At 42.5% G+C, this 21,927-nt stretch overlaps 2 protein-coding genes across 27 annotated transcripts in view; one reads left to right on the forward strand and one right to left on the reverse strand.

Moving 5' to 3' along the window:
- LOC147033690 (NACHT, LRR and PYD domains-containing protein 12-like) overlaps positions 1–21,927 on the forward strand; it is a 1,146,930-nt gene that overhangs the window by 1,111,174 nt on the left and 13,829 nt on the right. For 21 of the 22 annotated variants that reach the window (XM_085871777.1, XM_085871800.1, XM_085871791.1 and 18 more), the window contains 2 exons: positions 7,293–7,376; positions 9,251–9,331. The exons of the other annotated variant lie outside the window; for it this stretch is intronic. In XM_085871777.1, coding sequence (XP_085727903.1) covers positions 7,293–7,376; positions 9,251–9,331 — 165 coding nt within the window. The remainder of the gene's footprint in view (positions 1–7,292; positions 7,377–9,250; positions 9,332–21,927) is intronic. 22 annotated transcript variants of the gene reach the window in all.
- The window catches only part of LOC147033697 (NACHT, LRR and PYD domains-containing protein 12-like), a 517,878-nt gene that overhangs the window by 304,521 nt on the left and 191,430 nt on the right, over positions 1–21,927 (reverse strand). The window lies entirely within an intron of this gene.

The following is a 21,927-nucleotide window of genomic DNA, read 5'->3' on the forward strand; positions in this document are numbered from 1 at the left end:
ATAAGATGTGTTGCGAAGAGATGATCTTAGAGTGAAAGGCCTAACAAGAGGCCCAGTAAGGGATCGTGCAGCCTGGAAAAGAGCCATTAGGTGATCCACGGCAAACACATGCAAGCATGGAAACGGTGGTAAAACGATGATGATGATGATGATGATGATGATGATGATGATGATGATGATGATGATGATGGAAGTGAAGAGAAAGCAACCTTGTTCAAGTCCATCAGGAAAAGCTCCTCAGCATGAACAACATTCTCAACTTGACCCAAAATGTGGTTTCCAAGGTATCTCCAAGGTAAGAGTGGTTCATGTAAAAATGACCAAATGGTACGAAGACGGAAGGCCATCATTCATCACTTTACGTTGACAATTCCTTGACCACCCTCAGATGTTGGTAAATTGAACTTTTCTGATCGTACACAATGTTTTCCGGACCAGAAAAAGTGAGGAACACTCTTCTGTATTTTATCAACCAAACCAGTGGGTGGTGACAGAGCCAGAACCTTGTACCATGGGATGGAAGTAACGAAGTTGTTTATTACCAACACTCCAACACATTGACACTGTTATCATTGGCTGAGGAGGGCTTTCCATTTCAGTTAAAGTAATTTGATATGTTCAGGCAAGCCTTCCCAGTTACACCTCATGAAATTAACAGGACCAAGAAAAATTCCCCAAAACTTGATCCTATATCTCCTCCAAGTGACAATTGTGGGGAAGTGGGGGTAGGTAAGTCGGGGTAGGTAAGGGGTTTGAGTCACAGTGCTTCTGTTTTTAACCAGTTGATTTTTGCTGATTAAGCTTTGTTAAAGATCTATAAACCATGCATTATCTTGACATTGTCAGAAGAGTTTTTGTTGTGAACAGACGTATCGTCGGCATAAGTAATGATGTTTATAGTCGGGTTTAAACCTCGAACAGTGAAACCACACAGAGACTGACACAGCGTGTTTAAGAGTGGTTCAAGGGATAGGGCGGAAAGGCACCTGAAAGGGGACAACCCTGTCTAACACCTCTTTCAGGACAAAAAGAGGACACAAGTTCATTGATAATATTGAGTAGAGCAAATATGTAAGAATAACATAAATGTAAACATGACAAAATAAATGAGACCATGCCAACGTCCTTACTCGGGGTTGAAATCAATTGTCTAACTTGATATTTGAAGAACTTATGAAACGTTTTTTGAAAAATTTGTGATACCGAAAATCGCACCCATTTTTTGGTGGGTACGTATGTTCAAATACAATTTGTGAGATGTTCGCAATCGAGATGACCGAGCAGGCCTCTTGATTGTTAATCCTAAGACACTAAACTAAAGAAAAAAATGAGGCCTGCAAAGTATAGGAAGCGGTGTCTCGTAACTCCTAAAATTGCGGCCTTTCTGAGTTTGGATCCCTGACTATAATAATGTCCTTGAGGAAGGGGGAAAAGGGTGAAGCAATATCTTTGGAAAAGATCTTATTGTCCGTGCACTGTAATAACACTGGTCTCCACTGTGAAATGAGCAAAGGATCATCTTTCTTGGGATCAAAGGATTCAAAGGATCATAACTGCCCACCTGCAGATCAATGGGGGTTCATTCTTTTTGAGGTTCTCCTGGAACACCGAGACCAGTTCGGGGCCAATTAGGTCCCAGAAAGATTCAAAAAATTCTGCTGCAATCCGTCATTGCCAGAGATGATTTTCCTTTGCCAACGCTCTTTAGCGTGATGTGGAGTTCCTCAAGAGAGTGGTTTCTCCCGGCTCTGCCTTTGTTCTGGGGTTAAGGTGGAAATAGCATCAAACAACTAGGGGACATCATTGAAATCAACCTCAGTTGTCTTATACAGGTTTGAGAAAAAAATAATCTTCCCTCTTGATTCCTTCAGGGTGAGTGATGACAGAGATGTCAGGGTGTTTTAGGATGGTAATTTGAGGGTGAGGAACCTTCGACTCAAAATGGAAGAAAAACCAGGTTGGTGTGTCCAGGAGGTTGAGATGTTGAAAATACAATCTTGTTAATTATCCTTGTGTTTGGTTCTCAATCATGGAGTGAAGGAATCCCTTCTTCTCCTTCAGTCTCAGTATTTGTTGGGGGGAAGGGGGGAGGGGGGGAGGGGGTAATTTTTCCGTTTTCTTTTGATCTGTAGAATTTCCTTTTCCAAAATGGCCTTTGTTTTACGTTCTTCTTGTGTTGTGAAGAAACAACACCTTGTGTTTACCTTTTTGGTGAAAGTCCCTAAATTGTTCCTTGGTATGATCCCAGCATAAACCCTGATTTATAAACTGATTTTATTGATTTACTAAAATCGACCAAACATCTTTAAACGTGGTCCGAAAAGAAGGGGTTTATAAAATGGTGACATTTAGTTTCCAGAATGGATGATGATTCAAAGATAACTGTGGGTGGTAACTCACAGTAATCAAGTGGTGATCTGACAAACCGGAGGGGGAAATTCCTGTGGTGGGGAGAGATTGATAAAGGGTGAATTTACATCGATCCGTTGTAGCCGAGCTGAGGGTACCTGGTTATTTGTAACCTGACACCAGGTAAATCGATGGGTCATAGGGTTTTCTTAACACCAGAGATCATGGAATCTAAAATATCTTATTACATTGGTTGGTAAGTTAGCCGGTCTGGGACGGGGTTCCACACCGTTCCTATCCAGATTGGGTTGTAGAGTACAATTAAAATGACCCACCATGATAACACACCTTTGTAAACACATTTCCCTCGTATAAGACCCAAACCTGGTGGAGAACCGTTGTCGGTCCGTCCTGTTTTGAAAGAGTATAAAACATTCAAGAATGTAAAATTAATGTTATTAGTGGTAAACTTGATGGAGGTTAAGTGTCCTGGGATTATATCCTGCAAGGAAAGATCTGATGGATGGAAAAGGGGGTTCAATAGAAAATCAACCCCAGCAGGACGGGGATTGGAATCTCTGAAAAAGTGATCGTTTTTATCATGGGGTTCCATTCTACACGGGATGATGGAGTGGTGTGGGTCTCTTGTAAGAAAAGTACATCTTGTTTCCTTTGTCGTGTGAGGTTAACCACTTGAAGTTTACACAGCTGACTAGCTCCACCATTGATATTTAAACTACCAAAGATCATTGTTTGAGTTCATCTATTGTTTTCACAATGTACTTCTTTAACCTGGTACACTGAGGTTCAGTGAAGTGGTGCTGGCTCGGCCGGTGGATCATGTTCCTCTCCGTGTTGATAAACCCGTGCAGGTCAGGAAAATGATCTTTGATATCGATTTGTCTTTTACTGAAAGTGTGGTTCAGAATTTACAAAATTTGAGTTGTTGATACGTTTGACTGGTTTGTTGTGTTGAAATCCTCCCTTTCATAAGATTCCCCTTCAGACATGTGGGAACCACAATCCGGGATACGTGACTGGTCGGAAATCTGATAAATGTGCTTCTATAAAATTTGAGAGGCATTTTTGAGGAAAAGTTGACAAACCACTTTTATATCATAATTTGGGAATGCTGAGTCCATTTTTGATGTCTTTCACTCTCTCCTGTGACTCTAAATGCGTCAAAATGGCCAAAAACAAAATGGTTGCCAAAGATGCTTATTTTGTTGTATTTTTTGCATACCTCCCTAAATTGAACACAACGTTGAGTACTCTCCTCATTCAAAATGCATCATGATGTACAAAGTTATTCTCAAATATGCAAAATACTGTTATTAGTTTCTTAACATAGTTTCATGGTGTCCTCGTCCGGGAGCAGAGAGGGTTAACCCTCCATTGTTGTATTAAGTTTTTTTTACTGTTGATTTTGGTAGCCAAGGGTCTCGATTTTCAGAAACTGCTTGATGACATGTTGTCACACTTGAGCAATTTGAGAAATTCAAGATGGCCGCCATTACCTATAAATGACCATAACTCCCTAACTATTCACCCGAGGAAGGTGATTTTTGTCTCTATACCTAGGTTTTAGGGGTCAAGCTATCCATTAGAACTAAGTATTATGTTAATATCGTAATACATAATGGTAATTTCCAAGTTGGCTGCTAAGATGGCCGCCGTAACACTAAAACTGGCATATCTCCTTAACTATTTACTCCAAATTAGTCATGAAGGTGTCTATCACTGGGTATTTTGGAGACACATCTATCTGTATCAGATCAAAGTTCATATACTGATGATGTCATCTAGAAATCCAAGATGGCTGCCAGTTTACAAGCACAGTTATATCTTCTATACTATTCAATCTTGGGGAAAATGTGAAAAGGTAAATGGCCACAGGTGTTATATTATAACAAATGTTCTTTAATTTTAAATGTGAATTCTCACACAGACTACCAAAGGCATATTATACAATTCATATTTAAGGATGGCTACCACTTCACCAAATAATTTACACTGTTGTACATTGTGTTGCCCATGTGCGTCGCAAAGACACGCAATCAACGATGATGTCGGGTTACAGCAACCCTGATTATAGCAGGCGCAAAATATTGTGCATTTCATGTTTGCATAGTTGCAACTACAAGCACGTGAACTGCATGGAGTAGTACTGTGGCATCCACATTTTATTAGACGAAGTTCCATCTCTGGGGCGAGTTCGACTTCATCAGGGAGGGTGACTGGTTGAAGGGACTTGTTTTGGTCATCCTTTACCCAACCATATTCCGTTGAGTCCAACTCGGGTGGATTCTGCGCTACCAGTGACTGTCATACCGAAGCCTGATGGCGAGCTCTTTTAACATTTTCCTTGAATGCCTCAGTTGTTGGTGGCAAGGTACACAACTTCGGTGTTGATGACCCTTTGCCTGTTTTTGACAGCCATACCTTTAAGCTTGTCTCTGACATTGTACTACAGTTTGTTTGTCCGTAGCACGCGGAAATGAAGGAGGTAGCCTGTTCAATAACAGATTCCATAGAATGCCCTGGTGCACCCAACAAGTTAAGTGAGTGCCCCGATCGAAGTTTTTTGAGAACAGTGGCCTTTCCAATTCCAAAATAGGAGGCAACGGTGTCACAGCCAGAAAGTGCATGTGCCGGGAGTATTCCTTCGACTATCTCAGAATGCTTCTGCACAGTTTTGCCTATATCAACCATGTCTTCCTTTTTCACACGCCTCATGGTGTCTTCTTGGACTGTTTCACCACTGTTACTATCTCGTTGTGTGAGCAGCATGGCAAGGGAATGGGTGGATGACTTTCCATTTGGAGACGATATGTCAGTATCAAAATTGTCTACAACAACCTGAACCAAGCTTGAACTTGAAGTTGATAGGCCTGGTAGTGAAGGTTCCATGGTTGTGGCTTTGGCAGCTGAATGTTTAAAATGCCGTACTTCATCGAAGGTACATGTAACACCATGCTCTTGTAACACGTTGATAAGTTTTTTTGATCTCCTCATCTTGATGCCAAGAGTAATTTGCAAACTCGTGGGCTGGTTTTTCATCACCCCAGTTACCATTGAACCAATGAGAATGTGCAGGTAGTGCCCTATCTCAGTTAGGAGATAGCTTCCCTAAAAGTTTCATCAAAGTGTCACTCACAGTCTCTCTACATTCCTGTCGGTTAATCCAAGTATCATAACAATCTTTATCTAATGTTATTAGTTTGACCTCATGCCTGATGACTTTGCACAGTTTGTTGATTGTTACAACAATGTCATCGTCCTCGTCTTGAACCAATCGCATACATTTTGCAGCTATTGATCGCAAGCTAACAATGTCTGCTAACCCTGGAGACTTTAAAACCACCAACTCATCTCCGAAGCATTCACATCGGTTTGGGACAATTAAACGACATGTCAGCCTGTCACCACAAATTCTTTGTATGTTTCATGCAACTCAACTGAATTTGGGAAGCCGGAGAAGTCATTGATCATTACAACAAGTGATTCAAAAGCACGATCGATGTTTACTTGGCTATCAGACTTGGTTGCAGCTGAAGCCACATTTTTTTCTGACAAAAAGCTATTTCGGCAATCCACATGACACCTTGCATCAGCTGCGTGAAGGTCACTTTAAGCGCTATCTCCCCTTTGCCGCACAACGTCTGATAACTCGTCTTGACGCCGTTTTCAGGCTTCAAGAATAGTTTGCTTGAGTGACTTCTTGCCACCTGCACCGCCTATTTCCCGACATCAATATGCTGGTCGCCAACATTTTGGGTTTTTCGGATTTTTTCAAAGATCGTTTTCCTCTTCCTCAATGAGGAAACGAGTGTAAAACCGTCACAGATGTTCATATTATCAGGAGGGTTTGAGTTTGACATTGTATCGTCTGTCGCAGTAACCGAGGTCGTGTTCATGACAATGTTGGGAGTTGGAGGTGAAGCAGTGTTGGCTGGAGAGGATGTCTGATACCAATTTGGGACAGAAATGTTTGAAACCAAGCTGTTCGTTTCCACAAGGAAAGCATTTTAATGTTTCTGTTGATGAGAAGACTTGGTAATCGTGGTTATTCTTCCGAAATTTAAGAACAACGTTCAATACTTTATCAAGGTTGGATGTGGGAAGTACAATGTACACGTCTCTGGACGGACACGATGTGGTTCACCTGTTCGTTCCGAAAGCCCAGAGGTGACATTTTGATCTGGACATTTCAGGACCACGAAGAGTGTCTCACACTTTATAAATGGAGGGACATTTGATATTACTATCTTTGCATCTGGGGGGTCGAGGGGGGAGACCAGAATGAAATGTCCATTGTTTTTGGACAAATCAGCCACGTATAATTGTTCATGGAGAGGGACTGGGTTATAATCCCAGAATTATATAATTGTTTATGGAGAGGGACTGGGTTATCGTCCCATAATTATATAATTGTTTATAGAGAGTTACTGGGTTGTAATCCCATAATTACATAATTGTTGATAGAGAGTGACTGGGTTATAATCCCAGAATTATATAATTGTTTATGGAGAGGGACTGGGTTATAATCCCATCATTATATAATTGTTTATGGAGAGGGACTGGGTTATAATCCCATCATAAAATAATTGTTTATGTGGATGGACTGGGTTATAATCCCATCATTATATAATTGTTTATGTGGAGGGACTGGGTTATAATCCCATCATTATATAATTGTTTATGGAGAGGGACTGGTTTATAATCCCATCACTAGACAATTGTTTATGGAGAGTGACTGCGTTATAATCCCATCATTAGATAATTGTTTATGTGGAGGGACTGGATTATAATCCCATCATTATGTGTTGTTGATATGATTTATAAACATAACTATTGAAATGGTGAAAGTATTCCCAAGGTTCTCCAAGTTGTTAACAGAATGATAATCTCAGGGTTTTTCTCTTTCCCTCCTTTACCATCAGTTTGAGTCAGAATCCCATCGGTGATGAGGGAATGGAGGGGTTGATGGAGGGTCTGAAATCACAAACAAAGTTACGAACCCTCCGGTGAGTGAGAAGGGGATTTTGGGGGGGAAATAAAAACATCGTGACGTCATAATCCCTGATCGTGTCCCTGACATTCTCCAAGTGAACCTTGACCTCCATTATTAACCTTTGGTTGAACTTTGTAATTCACTTGTGTTCAGAGAGGGGAATGGAAGGGACAACTGGTTCTGTGTGGGGATCATTGGGTTGAATGAAGAGGGAATGAGGAACAATGATTGACACACCACTCGTGTGAATGATAAACGGCTTTACATAAATCATTCTGAACATTCATCGTTTCATTCTCTTGTGGTGAAGGTTCGTAAATGTAAAAAGGGAACGAAGAATGTTCTCTGAGATCACGTGATCGATATGTTTGTGGACCTTGGTAAATGAGGGTGAAAGTGAAGAGTGAAGTTGTAACGTGAAGAAGAAGAAGAAAACATCAAGGTGAACCTGAACTCTCAACGTGACGTTTGTGGATCAGTTTGGGTCCAAACCCCGAATGATCCATTTACACCATTTAAACACCAATGCTGGACCCGTGGTGTCGAACTCAGGTGATCGTACCACGTGGTGCCGAAGGTGCACCTTCAGAGAGGGGAGGGGGGGCTGGAATGGGAGTTTTTTGGGGGGAATTGATCTTTTTTTTTTAAAACGAGAAATCTTAGAATGAAGAGATCGTTTGGACCGTCCTGTCTGTGTCACACCCTCAACGTTTTTTTGACAACCTGAACCATCCACCTGCACACAGGTATTACCATGTTTCATGTAAAACAAACAAAGGTGTGTCACCACGCTGCGCAGGTAGAAAACACAGCGGATCGTGTGGTAATACATGTGGTTGCAGACTGAGTGCCTCAACAACAATAACCACAATATGTTTGATGAAGAAGAATCTGATGAAGATGAAGGTCACGGATATAAATAAACATCATGATGGAGGGGATTCGGGTACAAACTGTGATTTCGTTTCCTCCACAAACACACACAGGGTTATACAAACCAATTAACACTAAACATTACTTACTATATATAATGGGTCATCAAAATAATAATAATAATAATAATAATAATAATAATAATAATAATAATAATAGTCATCGTGGTGTCGGAATTTTTCCCACAATTTGTGGCCATGGAATGAAAAAAGGCAGAGGAGGTGGAAGGAGAGTGGAGGGGGCAGGGATGGAAGTTAGCGGATTGTGTGGGAGTTGATTGGGGGGGGTAGGGGGTTTAGGGGTGGTGGGGGTGGGGGGTTGTTGGGGGTCGGGTTGTGGAGGGTATTTTACATTGTTGTTTCCAAAGTTTGATTGTTTATGATATTTCACGAGTGTTTGATGTTGTTATCTTCGGTAATAATCGAGGATTGTTCAGCTGGATGAACCGTCCATATGGAACACACACCTGGTTAGTTGGATCAAACAAGGAAATCAATCACTGATGTAGATTCCTGGATTAGTCTCCCTCCCTCAATGATTGAAAGTGAATTTATCCCGTTTTCCACCTCATTATCTTCTTCAACAAACATTCAAACTTCACACAAACAAACCAAGTCAGCAGAACTAACCTCGTCCACACCATTCTGTCCCCATTTCCCCCACCCCTCCCCATTCCCCCCCCACCCCTGTTTATATAACTCGAAACTGTTCATTGAGATGTTTTATTTATTTATTTCTCTTTTGTACAAACTTGTTCCCACGATCCAGGGGACGATGTCTCACGGAAAGGGGGTTTGTACTATTATCGGTCACGTGACCTTCAACCTGTTCATTTCCAGGTTATTTAATTATCTCTTAACCTGCAACAAAGATCCTTCTAATAGAACTCGTTTATCCAGAACTTTCTACTGATGTTTCTTTGTTTCACTCCTTGGAGTTTTTATCTCTTCACAGGTTAATGAGATGTAACCTGAGTACCAAGTCTGGGCCCATCCTGAGGGACTTGAAGAACATCAACAACTTGGAGATTCTTAAGTGAGTCCTGAACTGTTATTGATGTTTTTGTTCTTCTTCTTGTTCTGTTTCCCTGAACACGGATTAGTGAATTCCCATCACAGGTTTATAAATAAACTCCATGTTTAATTTCCTGTAAACTCCCTTTTCCTCGTGCTCTGTTTGCGCGTTTTTGGAGTAGTGCGGCCTGTCATTTACACCACTCTTTAATTTACCTTCACGAGTGTTTGTAATTACACGATTCGAGTGTGTGAGTGATGCTGTGATTTAATTTACACTCTGAACACCATGAACACGTGATCGTTATAAGAGATGATGAGGGATCCATAGATTTCCTCCCTCTCGCTCGTTTTCCCTCAGTTCCTGTCGAGTCCCTTTATCGAGAGAGTAGCGACATCGAGGGTCCAGAAAAATCTCGTCACGTGATGCGTGGAGCCATTTTGTGTCCATCGCGGACAGGATCGGACGCATACCGGGCGCGTTTTAACGTTCCCGCTGTACACAGCGTTCCTATTCGTGTTTTGCATCGATTTTACGACAAAATGACAGGTTGTTGCGTCTTTGGGTACACAGATATAACTGAGAAGGGATTCAAGAGGTATAGATCTCCATCAGATGCTCATCTCCATAGATCTCCATCATTGGCTTTCCAGGCTTGTTATCCATTGCTCGTGGATTAATTAGCAGTTGAATGGGAAGGCATCTTGATTTAAAATTAAGTTTGAGTTGGAGTCTTCGAGCTCCATCAATTAATATTGTGTCTAGACTCTAGATCATGTCTCCAAAGTCAGACTGAGACTCAAAGTCAAAGTCAAACTAAAGTCAAAACAAAGACGAATGAACTGAGAACGGATCCGGGCTAACACGGCCCACTCTTTAAAGGCAGAGTTAGGGTCAACACGAACCCTAATTCTGACCCTAACCCTAACCCTAAACCTGACCCTAAACCTAAATCTAACCCTAACCCTAAACCCTCACCCTAACTTTTAAGAGGAGGTTATACCAAAGATTTAAAATCTATTGGTGTGGGTGAAGACTGCCAGATCTCAGGATACGAAACAGGTCGACACCCCATAGCAGCATAGAAGGGAGCCCATCTAACTTCTGAGTTATGGTCGGGACTGGCTTTTATCTTTGGGGGGGGGGGGCATGAGGAGGGGGCATGCATTGAATGTATGTATTTGTCTCTGTTGATTTGAATGTGTGAGGACGTTAACTTGTGTTTGTGTGTGTGACTTTCAATTTATAATTTGTATGTGTGTGCATTAGTACATGCGTGTATGTGTGTGTGATTGTAAATATGTAATTTGTATATGTATTAGAGATTGTGTGTGTGTGTGTGTGTGTGTGTGTGTGTGTGTGTGTGTGTGTGTGTGTGTGTGTGTGTGTGTGTGTGTGTGTGTGTGTGTGAGTGAGAGAGGCGTCAAATCGTTAGTTCAATGCACTAGCGCCGTTCGGCGGCTCCGCACGCGCACCGCACTGAATGGACTCAAAATGGCATCAAATCGTTAGTTGTCGCTACTCTCTCCAGAAAGGGACTCTAAGTTCCTGAAACCCTCCATCTTCAGTTCGTCCGTTTGGTCACGTGTTCACCATTTTGGGTGTGAATTGTTCCTCTGTAATAAGTGAACCCTTTGTAATCATCACTGGAAAGCGTCCGTGGTGTGGCGAGGTTGGTAGTGTGAACACAAAACAGAGGAGGTGATCAGTGTTGAAGTAAAAATGGATGTTTTCGGGCGGGATGAAAGAGATGATCGTACAGCTGATATGAAGGTGAAGTGAAGACGTTTAACGTTAGTTGTTGGTGGTTTTGGAACTTCCGGAAGAGTAACAACTACCACAACATCAGAATGACCGGAGAGGATGCTGCTGCCCACACCGAGACCGCCGAAAAGGTTCCATGATGGAGGAAGAGGAATATTCTCCAAAACAAATGTTCAACATTGATGAGACGGGTCTGTTTTGGAAGAGGACGTCACGTGGGAGGGACATTTCTCATGAGGAGAAGATCACACCTGGGGGGGTTAAAAGGAGTGAAAGATCGCTTCACGCTGATGTTGGGAGGAGACGGTGAAGGTGATTGTACATTGAAACCGTTCATGGTTTACCATTCAGAAAACCCCAGGGATATGAAGGGATATGTTAAAAATGTCCATCTGTATTCAAATACCAAGGGCTCGATAACAGGTATTTCGTGAGTAACAGGATTAATTGGAGCTCAACCAAATCACGACAGGGACGGGAAATGGTGTGCCAGGAACTATTTTATTACACTCTACATATCAATACGCAAGGCTGTAAATCCACCACAACAAGTAAAACGTTTTGTGAATATTTTATCTCCCAGATTGTTCCCGAGTTGAAGAAATATTGTGAGAAGGAGAATCTGAGTTTTATAATTCTCTTCCTCCTCAATAATGCCCCAACTCATCCAACATCTATCCAGGACCAAACATGGAGATTGTGTTTCTTCCACCCAACCACGACATCTCTAAATGAACCCATGGACCAGGGAGTGATTGATACATTCAAGCGTGTTATCTCCGAATGACATCTATAAACCTGGTGAAATCAACTGATAATAATCAGATGATTGTAAAGGAATTCTGGAAGGCCTTCACCACAAGGGATGTTTATGTGATGTTGAGGAGTCTTGGAGGGAAATCACCCATTCCTCCATGAATGGAGAATGGGAGAAAGTTTCCCCTCAATGTGTTCACGGCTTCAAGGGTTTCAACATGAATAATGATTTGACCAAATCACGACGTCACATCGTCAAGATGGCCAACACTCTCAGATTTGATGAGGTCGACGAGGGTGATGTACAGGAGTTGCTGGACTCGTACCTGGAGGAGCTCTCAACATCACCATCTTCGTCAAGGTCACGTGACAAAGATGATCTCCCTCCTCTATAACTCCTCCACCTCCTTCCCCTCAACACTTCCACAAACAACACATCAGCAGCACCAGCAGGAAACATTGTGTTAAATCCCCTTTATTTATTTTTTCTATTTATAGTTATTTTTAAAGACATCACATGGTTGTGTTTACACGTTTCATTGTTTATATCTTAAACATTACAATTTAAATAAAATAATCCACTGTCATTGTAAAAAATAGGACAGTAACAATGAGGACTGACGCAGCACTCCCCCAAACCTGCACTCTTCCTCTTCTTCTTCTTTTCTTTATTCTTCTTCTTCTTTCGGCTACTCCCGTTAGGGGTCGCCACAGCGAATCATGCGTACGATCCGCATAGTGATTTGGCACATGTTTTACGCCGGATGCCCTTCCTGACGCAACCCTGATCGCCTCTTACGACACAGGGATATGGTACACCTATTTTATCCGGGGTATACACCGGCCCAGTATACTGGTACTCATTTTGCCGACCTCGGAAGGATTACAGGCTGAGTCAACCCCCTGGTGTATTAATTCAGTGGCCCAACGGGGCTTGAACTCAGCACCTTTTGGATCCCAAGCCGCTGCCCCAACCACTGCACCAACACCAGGACTCAGGACCTTTTGGATCCCAAGCCGCTGCCCCAACCACTGCACCAACACCAGGCTCCCCCGAACCTGCACCTGTTACATGATTTATTTTGGCGAAATTAGTTTAAATTTACAAGTTTTTCATTTCCACGACTATCTTCAAGAACACAACTATGATGTAAATCAAGAGGTTCCTGTAATTAGTTCAACATTTCATGGAAACAAATCAAACACTTCCTGTGTTCATTCAATTATATAATTATTCATGGAGAGGGATATGGTGAGGGTGATGTTGGAACATCAAGGTGTGTTAACCACCGTGGGAAAACAATTTAACCACCGTGGGAAGACAATTTAATCAACATAAGAAAACAATTTAACCACCAAGGGAAAACGATTTAACCACCGCGGGAAAAAAAAACCGTGTGAAGTAAGTAGAATGTGTCGTTTTGATTATTCACCTATCCTCCAGAGTAAAAGAGGGGTGAATGTCCAAAACGTCAGTTTGTCTTTTCTTCTCCCCTGTGATGAACAAAGCTCGATCAACGTTCTGTTCATTCCGTCTATTTTGATTATGACGTCATTTTGATAAATAAATCAAATCTATTCATGAATTTCCTTCATTCACACTTTTATTTTGTGACTATCAGAGTGAACTCATCACTTTGCTGAAGGACCAATTAGTCATCGTATTTGTCGTGATGGACCAATTAGTCATCATATTTGCCGAGACGGTCCAATTAGTCATCGTATTTGCCGTGATAGACCAATTAGTCATCGTATTTGCCATGTCGGACCAGGTGGTCATCGTAATTGCCATGACGGACCAATTAGTCATCTTTTTGCCGTGACAGACCAATTAGTCATCGTGTTTGCCGTGATGGACCAAGTAGTCTTCGTATTTGCTGTGTTGGACCAAGTAGTCATCATATTTGCCGTGACGGACCAATTCTTCATCGTATTTGCCGTGACAGACCAATTAGTCATCGTATTTGCCAAAAACTTTGGGTGAGAAGGGGAAGGAAAGGAAGACAAATTTACCCATGCATCGAGTGCTTTATCCCGTTACTCCTCAACCCCCCTCGCCATCCTCACGTCCTCACTCATTGAAGGAAAGAATAACACAGGGGGAGCAGTTTCACAACAAAAGGAATGAAACACGAATAATATCGATATGAACCAAACAAACAAGGGTGTGGGGGTGAGAACGATGCGAAAGGGGGTAAACCAAAGATGCGAAAGAGGGGAACAACCAACAGGAAAGAAAGGAAGCTCCCAGCTCAACAAAACCACACAGCCGCCATGACGCCACACCCAGCTCACAGACTGCCAGTTTGGGGCGAGACAGAGAGAGACAGAGAAAGAGAGAGACAGACTTTTGACTTATGAAGTCCTTTTATTTACACAAAATATAAAAAAATTAAAATAATTACATCAACCATTGGTGCATAAAAGCAATGAAACAAAGGAAGCTGCAGAAAATTACAGAATTACAATTTAACAAATAGGAATAAAAGGAGAAGGAGGAAGAAAGAATAAAATAAATAAAGAAAGAAGAGAACATTAACTTTATACATTAACCAACAGCACACTACAAAAGTAGTCTGAGTTGCTTCTGACGAACCTCACAAATTCCTTCCTTCCATCAAGTATTAATGAACTCATCGAGATTTTTACGATCTTGGGAGAAAGACAATTCAAGTTTTATTCTCGCTGATACGAGAGCAGTAAAGATAAACATGACGTCACATTGCCCGATGAGTTTTCCATTTATTTTTTCTCTCCTTGTGAGATATATTGCCAGTTTGCCAGTTGTTATAAGAAATCTAAAAATATATTTTCCTTATTAGGTTTGGCATGAAAACCAAAAATAAAGGAACACAAAGAAAACACAACATTCATTTTGTGTGAAACAAAATTAAACCAATTAAATAAGGGAACCAATCTCACACAATTAATAAAGGCATGGAAACCATCTTCTGTACATTTACAAAACGGGCAACACGTAGATGGAGGAGATGATTTACTTGTTTGCCTCTTGGAAAGGACTATCCAGTGGATCAACCTCCAACTGGAGATCACCGGACCTTTCAGTTAAGAACTTGTTGTTCATTGAGTCCCATACAGCTTCAGAGGGGGTCCGGCAGGCATCAGTCTCTTCCACCGGGTTACTCTGTTTAAGGTGTATCCCCGAGCAGTAATTTGACACAAGACTAGTAAAGTTCCTTGCTGGTTGCATTTTAAAAAGAGGTTTAATCCCATTCTCATGGGGGGTAAGTTGTGAGGAATAAACTGTTTGATTAATTGGGGAAAAGCTCACTCATTAAACAATGATTCATGTTCCTGAGTCCAAACTAATCCCAGTCAGAACCCTATCCATGTGACCTCTCTCAATTCTTCACCAATCACGCTTCTCTATCGAGTTCCTGTTCGGTCGGATATTTCCTGTGCAGATTTCCACCAAGAACGTGAAACATGCCGGAGGTGCCGTACTTTTGTCATGCCCGCTGATTTAAAATGTTGGCAGAAGTTCCGACTTCTGGGGATACTGGGGAAGAGAAGATGATAGAACAAAGGTTCTTGAGCGAACATCTTCATTACATCGGTGTCTTACTGGCGGCACACTGAAAGGCTCTGCCAGGCATTCAATAGACTCTGATAGAAATCAGAGAGAAGATGTGTGAACACATGGAAGCATGAGGAGAAAACATTCACGGCCATATCTGATCCCACTGCTTGCTGCAGAATGTGAGAAGCCAGGACATGGTTTGGTAATTGCTGTTCAGATATCAATTTTTTTAACAGAGCATAGCCGAACGGCCATGATCCGGCTCCTAATGTCGACCATACCCTGGCCATCTTCGACCAATGGACGGCATATAATGGTTGGTCGTAACCAGTGAGGCCTCCCCAGAAGAAGTCCAACAGTTGCATTTGTACTCTGTTTTACAAGTCTTCCAGTGGTTGCAGGAAAATGACCCTGTTCCACAAAAAGGAGGCAATTAAATTGTTAATGACCAGGACCCGTCCTCGAAACGAAAGGTGAGGCTGGGCTCTCTTCCACCTCCTCAATCTTTTTTGCATCCGTTCAGCAACACCATCGCAGTTTTTCTGGCCGTATTGTGGAGACCCAGAAAACCTCCAAGATATTTATCACCTTCATCCACCCATTGTACCTTTGGAGGAAGATGGACTGGTGGGATTAGTGTCATTCCAGGTAGATTGCTTCTTACACAGGGAACCCATAGATAAAGCTTTTCTATTTTTCCAGTTACACTTTCAAGATGAAGCTGAACAAAACAAGTCGAAACACCTGGCAAGAGCGGCAATGTCATTGTCATCCTTTACAACCACCGAGACATCATCCGCATCTCCTCATAAAATAACTGAATGGAACTCAGGAGATATAACCACTCCAGTGAGGTTCTTCCTGAGTAACACGAGAAGTGGTTCTTCCACAAGGCTGAATAATAAGCCAGAGACTGGGCAGCCTTGCCTTCCCCCCTCTGTACCTGCATGGGGGAAACAAACTCATTGTTTACCTTCACGATACTGGATATATTATTCTATAATAAGGCAATGTAAGTCCTGAAATTAGTCCCGAATCCATAAACTTCACACAACATTACACAGAAAGCCATTGTCCATACTGTCAAAAACCTTTTCAAAATTAAGAAAAATTTAACCAAAGCCATTATGTACACAATTACCCTCCATCAAGTCTCTTATGCAAAAAATGTTATCATATCGAGATATGCCCAGGATACAAGAACTCTGATCAGGATGAACCAGATCACCGATTACTTTTTTTAGTCGATTTGCCAAAGATTTGGAAAGGATTTCATAATCAGTGCAGAGCAAAGAGACAGGTGTCCAATTCTTCATGTGTCACAAGTCAGCAGCCTTTGGAAGGAGGGACATTACCGCTCTTCTCTGGCTTGGAGGCAGTTCTCCATGCAACAAAGTCGATTCCAAGACATGAATCAGTTCTGGGCCGAACAGGCCCCAAAATTCCACGCAAAAATCAGCCGGCACGCCATCAATTCCTGGAGCACTTCCTGAGTCCATTCCAGCGAAGGCTTGTGTTAACTCCTCCTGTGTAATTGGTGAGTCCAAGTCTCAAAGCTGGGGCTCAGTTAGAGAGGAGAGGTGAGAGGACAATTGCTTCATAATTTCATCACAAACAATTTGTTTTGGAAAGAGATTGGAGAAGAAATCCTTTACACACAACCTTATGTCACTGGGATTAACGACAACAACTCCGTTGGAGTCATCAACAGAAAATATAGTATTGGGTAACTTACTGGAGGAATTTAACCGAAAGAAAGATTTACTCGGGGTATCTAATACCTTAAAGTTTTAAACCCTCAGTCTGAGTAACAACCCAGCTGCTTTCTCTTGGATTAACTCTCTTAACTGAGTCTTCTTTTCTTGTAATAATTGATAATTTCCTGCATTATTACTTCTCGCCAGTTTACTTTCTCGGTGTACAATGTCAGCTTCTTAACAAGCCATTGTTATATTCTTAACATTTGTAGTGTTTGCCCTGAACTGCTGACAAAACACCCTTATCTGGGTTTTTGTATTGTCCGACCATAAATCCACTGAAGAAAAAGAGGGTTTTCTTCGGATTTGGTTCGTATAGAAAACTTGGATAGCTTTTTTAAATCGATCATCTTCTGGAAGATTGGTCTTCAATTTCCAATATGCACTTCAACGTATTGATTGTGGTGAAAAAAACAACCCCATGGTTACTCAGTGATAATCTGAGAATATAGATGAGAAGAAATCTGGAGAGACCACAGTGTTCCTAAAGTGAGTTTATTCACAATCCGTCAAGTCTGGTAAAGGAAAGGCTCCCTCTGTTGAGGCGGCTCCACGTAAAGGCCCTGTCACACCTTGACGTTTTAGCCAGCGTATGGCAAGGTATCAAAATGTATGTAAAACGTTGGCGTACACTGAACTATTGATGTTTTTTTTTAATTTTTTTAGCGTATTCATAACGAGTTTGACGTATGCATAACGTCTTAGTAACGTACACAGAATGTTTCCAGAAGTTATAGATAACTTATACCAACGAATGCTTTGCGTGTTGTCGGCGTTCACAACGTATGCCCAACGATAGTCGAACGTATGCATAGCACGTGACAGTATATCGCCGACGATCACGTGGCGTAGCCTATTAAAAGGCTGCCGCTCGACGATTCAAGCCGCTGTCACACCTTGACGTTTTAGCCAGCGTATGCCGACGTATGAAAAATTGTCTAAAACGCTGGCACACGTCCAATACGTGATGGGTAAGTTTTGTATACGTTAAGAGCACGCTAAAGCATGCTGAATCACGCTGGCATACTTCGTAGTATGCCGAGCACGTCGACAGATTTTCAGCATGTTGAAAATTTTTCGACGTATGCCAGCGTATGACTCACGTTCAGCATACGCTGGCCATAAGTTGTAGGCACGTTACGCGATTGTTGACACACATCGACACATGTTACTTGTAAGTTTCTCACTAGTCGAAACACGTCGAGGTAATGTTTAGTGTGCCTGAAAGTTATTTCTGACCTAAGAGTAACGTGTTTTGAACCTATGTGTAACGTATCTCCAATGCACATTGACGTATGTAGACGTATTTGACATCTTCCAGACGACCACAGAACTTACTGAACGTGTTTCTAACTTACAGCTACCTTATAATGGCGTATTGGCAGCGTTTTAGGGAATTGGTATATAAAACTGGGCTTCACAGGAGGAACCCGTCAGTGTTCCAGACTCCATGTGTTTTTTTTATTTTTTGGGGGGGGGTGGGGGGGGTCACGTCTACAAAAGGTTGAGAACCACTGCGCTAGACATTACCTCGACGTGTTTCAACTTATGAGTAACTTACAAGTAACGTGTGTCAACGATCACGTAACGTGCCGACAACACGTTACTCATAGGTTAGAAATAAGTTTCGGGTACGCTAAACATTACCTCGACGGTTTCGACTTATGAGTAACTTACAAGTAACATGTGTCGACGTGTGTCAACGATCGCGTAACGTGCCTACAACTTATGGCCAGCGTATGCGGAATGTGTGAGTCATACGCTGGCATACGTCGAAAAATTTTCAGCATGTTAAAATTTGTCTACGAGCTCGGCGTACTACGACGTATGCCGACGTATGCCAGCGTGCTTCAGCGTGCTCATCGTATACAAAACTTGCCCATAACGTATTCGACGTGTGCCAGCGTTTTAGACAAATTTATCATACGTCCACATACGCTGGCTAAATCGTCAAGGTGTGACAGGACCTTAAACTGGGATTCGTGGGGGTAAAGTACCCTCCTTACATCGAGCAAACCAACCCGAGAAAATAAAAGTGGTAAATCATTACAACATTTGGGATGAGGTTCTGGTGTGTTCCTATCCATTCCGGGTTCAAAGGTCCAGTTAAAATAACCTCCAACACAAACACAGAGACTTAAATCAACCACTGAACGTGTTTGATCACAGACACGAAGAAATCTCTCCGTTCTGTGCTCCCACTAGGACTAGGTACATACATATTAAATAATACACCCAGCGGGTTTGACGGTCAGCAAGGATACCAAACTTGATGTAACTGAGTGTTAATCATCCTTTGTGACCACGGAAAGTGAAAACAGAATTTAAATTAAATTTAAAATAAACACCTGAGGCCACTCGAAGTAAAAATTTCCATATTCTCGGAATCATTCCCGACATCATTATACAATTTTCAAACCCGTGTTTATATCCGTGAAATAATCACTGTCAGTGTGTGTATTTAATGGTGTATCCAGGACAGAGCCGGACCCCAACTAAAAAGGACCCTCGGACCACGGACAAGATCAATCACTCGCTGTCTGCACGTCTGTGCGGCGTCACGTGACCAGCCAGCTCGCCGTCGGATGAAATACCAGAAATAACAAAATCTTAAAACTTCTGTTTTTCACCGGAATTCTTTGACATACTTGTAGAACACATCTACAAACAATCTAATATATCAATATTAATCTCACAGACGGTTTGAATAAGCAGTCCCTCAGGAGGACACGTTACGAGGTGAAGCAGTGAACCGAAAGCATGTGGTGTCCCTTCCAGAGTGTCACGGTTATTTGAATTTAATATATTTTCCTCATGAAAAGTTTGTTTCTGAGCGGATTTGCACGAAAATTATCTTCATTAAACGTGTAGATCCACCAGAAGGTCCAAAAAGTGAAAACAGAAATCAACTAGAACTTGAGACATCCTCGTTATATGTCATGGAAACGGATGGAAGTTCATGGAAGGTTCCCCTCGCTTCAATCCATTCCACACAGACCGAGGATATAAACATTCAATTTTCACCAAACTTGATGTAACCGAGTGTTAATCACCCTTAGTGACGATGAAAAGTGAAAACAGAATTTAACTTTCTCTTGTGTGTTTCCATCATTTCCATGGAGGTCGTGATGCTCAGTGGGAGTTGAAATGTTGGTTTCACACTCTTGTGGAGCCTTATCTGTCGATTCAAGAGGAGATCACGGAGTAATATTTTGAATTTGCATCGGTGAAGGGGGCACTGAAGAGGGACGTGTTAAACACTGTCTGATCGTTCACAGAACTTAGTGATGGTAACAGTTCATTTGGGGGTTTAACACTTTCCTTAACATCACTAACTATTTCACCAAAACAACAATTTATATTCTCATAAATCATCTGCAAACTTTGTGATGTATTTTCCTAAACTCCAGGACCTACTTCACGATCTTTTTTCCCAATAAAGGTAGAAACACGAGGAACACATTGAGGTGTATTTTCAGCTTCACTGTCCTTCTCCAATACCACCTTCTTCACACAACCGAGAGAAACACGAACAGCTGATACTCTCCGTTTATTTGAAGTAATAATAGGATCGTCAATCATTACTTCACCACGTGACGAATCAGCAGGAATAGTCGACACGTTTGGATTTACCTCATTTACCGTAACGGGAAGTGAAATACTATCGTTCTCAACACCGAGTACCGGAGTAGCGATTTCAAACTACCCCCTCCTTCATCTTACCCCCCTCCTTCATCCTACCCCCTCCTTCATCTTACCCCCTCCTTCATCCTATCCCCTCCTTCATCCGACCCGCTCCTTCATCCTACCCCCTACTTCATCCTACCCCCTCCTTCATCTTACCCCCTCCTTCATCCTACCCCCTCCTTCATCCTACCCCCTCCTTCATCTTACCCCCTCCTTCATCTTACCCCCTCCTTCATCCTACCCCCTTCATCCTACCCGCTCCTTCATCCTACCCCCTCCTTCATCTTACCCCCTCCTTCATCTTACCCCCCCTTCATCCTACCCCCTCCTTCATCCTACCGCCTCCTTCATCCTACCTCCTCCTTCATCCTACCCCTCCTTCATCCTACCCCCTCCTTCATCTTACCCCCTCCTTCATCCTACCCCCTCCTTCATCCTACCCCTCATTCATCTTACCCCCTCCTTCATCCTACCCCTCCTTCATCTTACCCCCTCCTTCATCTTACCCCCTCCTTCATCCTACCCCCTCCTTCATCCTACCCCTCCTTCATCCTACCCCTCCTTCATCCTACCCCCTCATTCATCTTACCCCCTCCTTCATCCTACCCCCTCCTTCATCTTACCCCTCCTTCATCTTACCCCTCCTTCATCCTACCGCCTCCTTCATCCTACCCCCTCCTTCATCCTACCCCCTCCTTCATCCTACCCCTCCTTCATCCTACCCCCTCCTTCATCCTACCCCCTCCTTCATCTTACCCCCTCCTTCATCTTACCCCTCCTTCATCCTACCCCTCCTTCATCCTACCCCTCCTTCATCCTACCCCCTCCTTCATCCTACCCCCTCCTTCATCCTACCCCCTCCTTCATCTTACCCCCTCCTTCATCTTACCCCCTCCTTCATCCTACCCCCTCCTTCATCCTACCCCCTCCTTCATCCTACCTCCTCCTTCATCCTACCCCTCCTTCATCCTACCCCCTCCTTCATCTTACCCCCTCCTTCATCCTACCCCCTCCTTCATCCTACCCCCTCATTCATCTTACCCCCTCCTTCATCCTACCCCTCCTTCATCTTACCCCCTCCTTCATCTTACCCCTCCTTCATCCTACCCCCT

The sequence above is a fragment of the Eptatretus burgeri genome, chromosome 2 (assembly GCF_056783735.1).
Source record: "Eptatretus burgeri isolate ZD-2024b chromosome 2, Ebu_testis_v1, whole genome shotgun sequence".
In the NCBI taxonomy this organism is placed as follows: domain Eukaryota; kingdom Metazoa; phylum Chordata; class Myxini; order Myxiniformes; family Myxinidae; genus Eptatretus; species Eptatretus burgeri.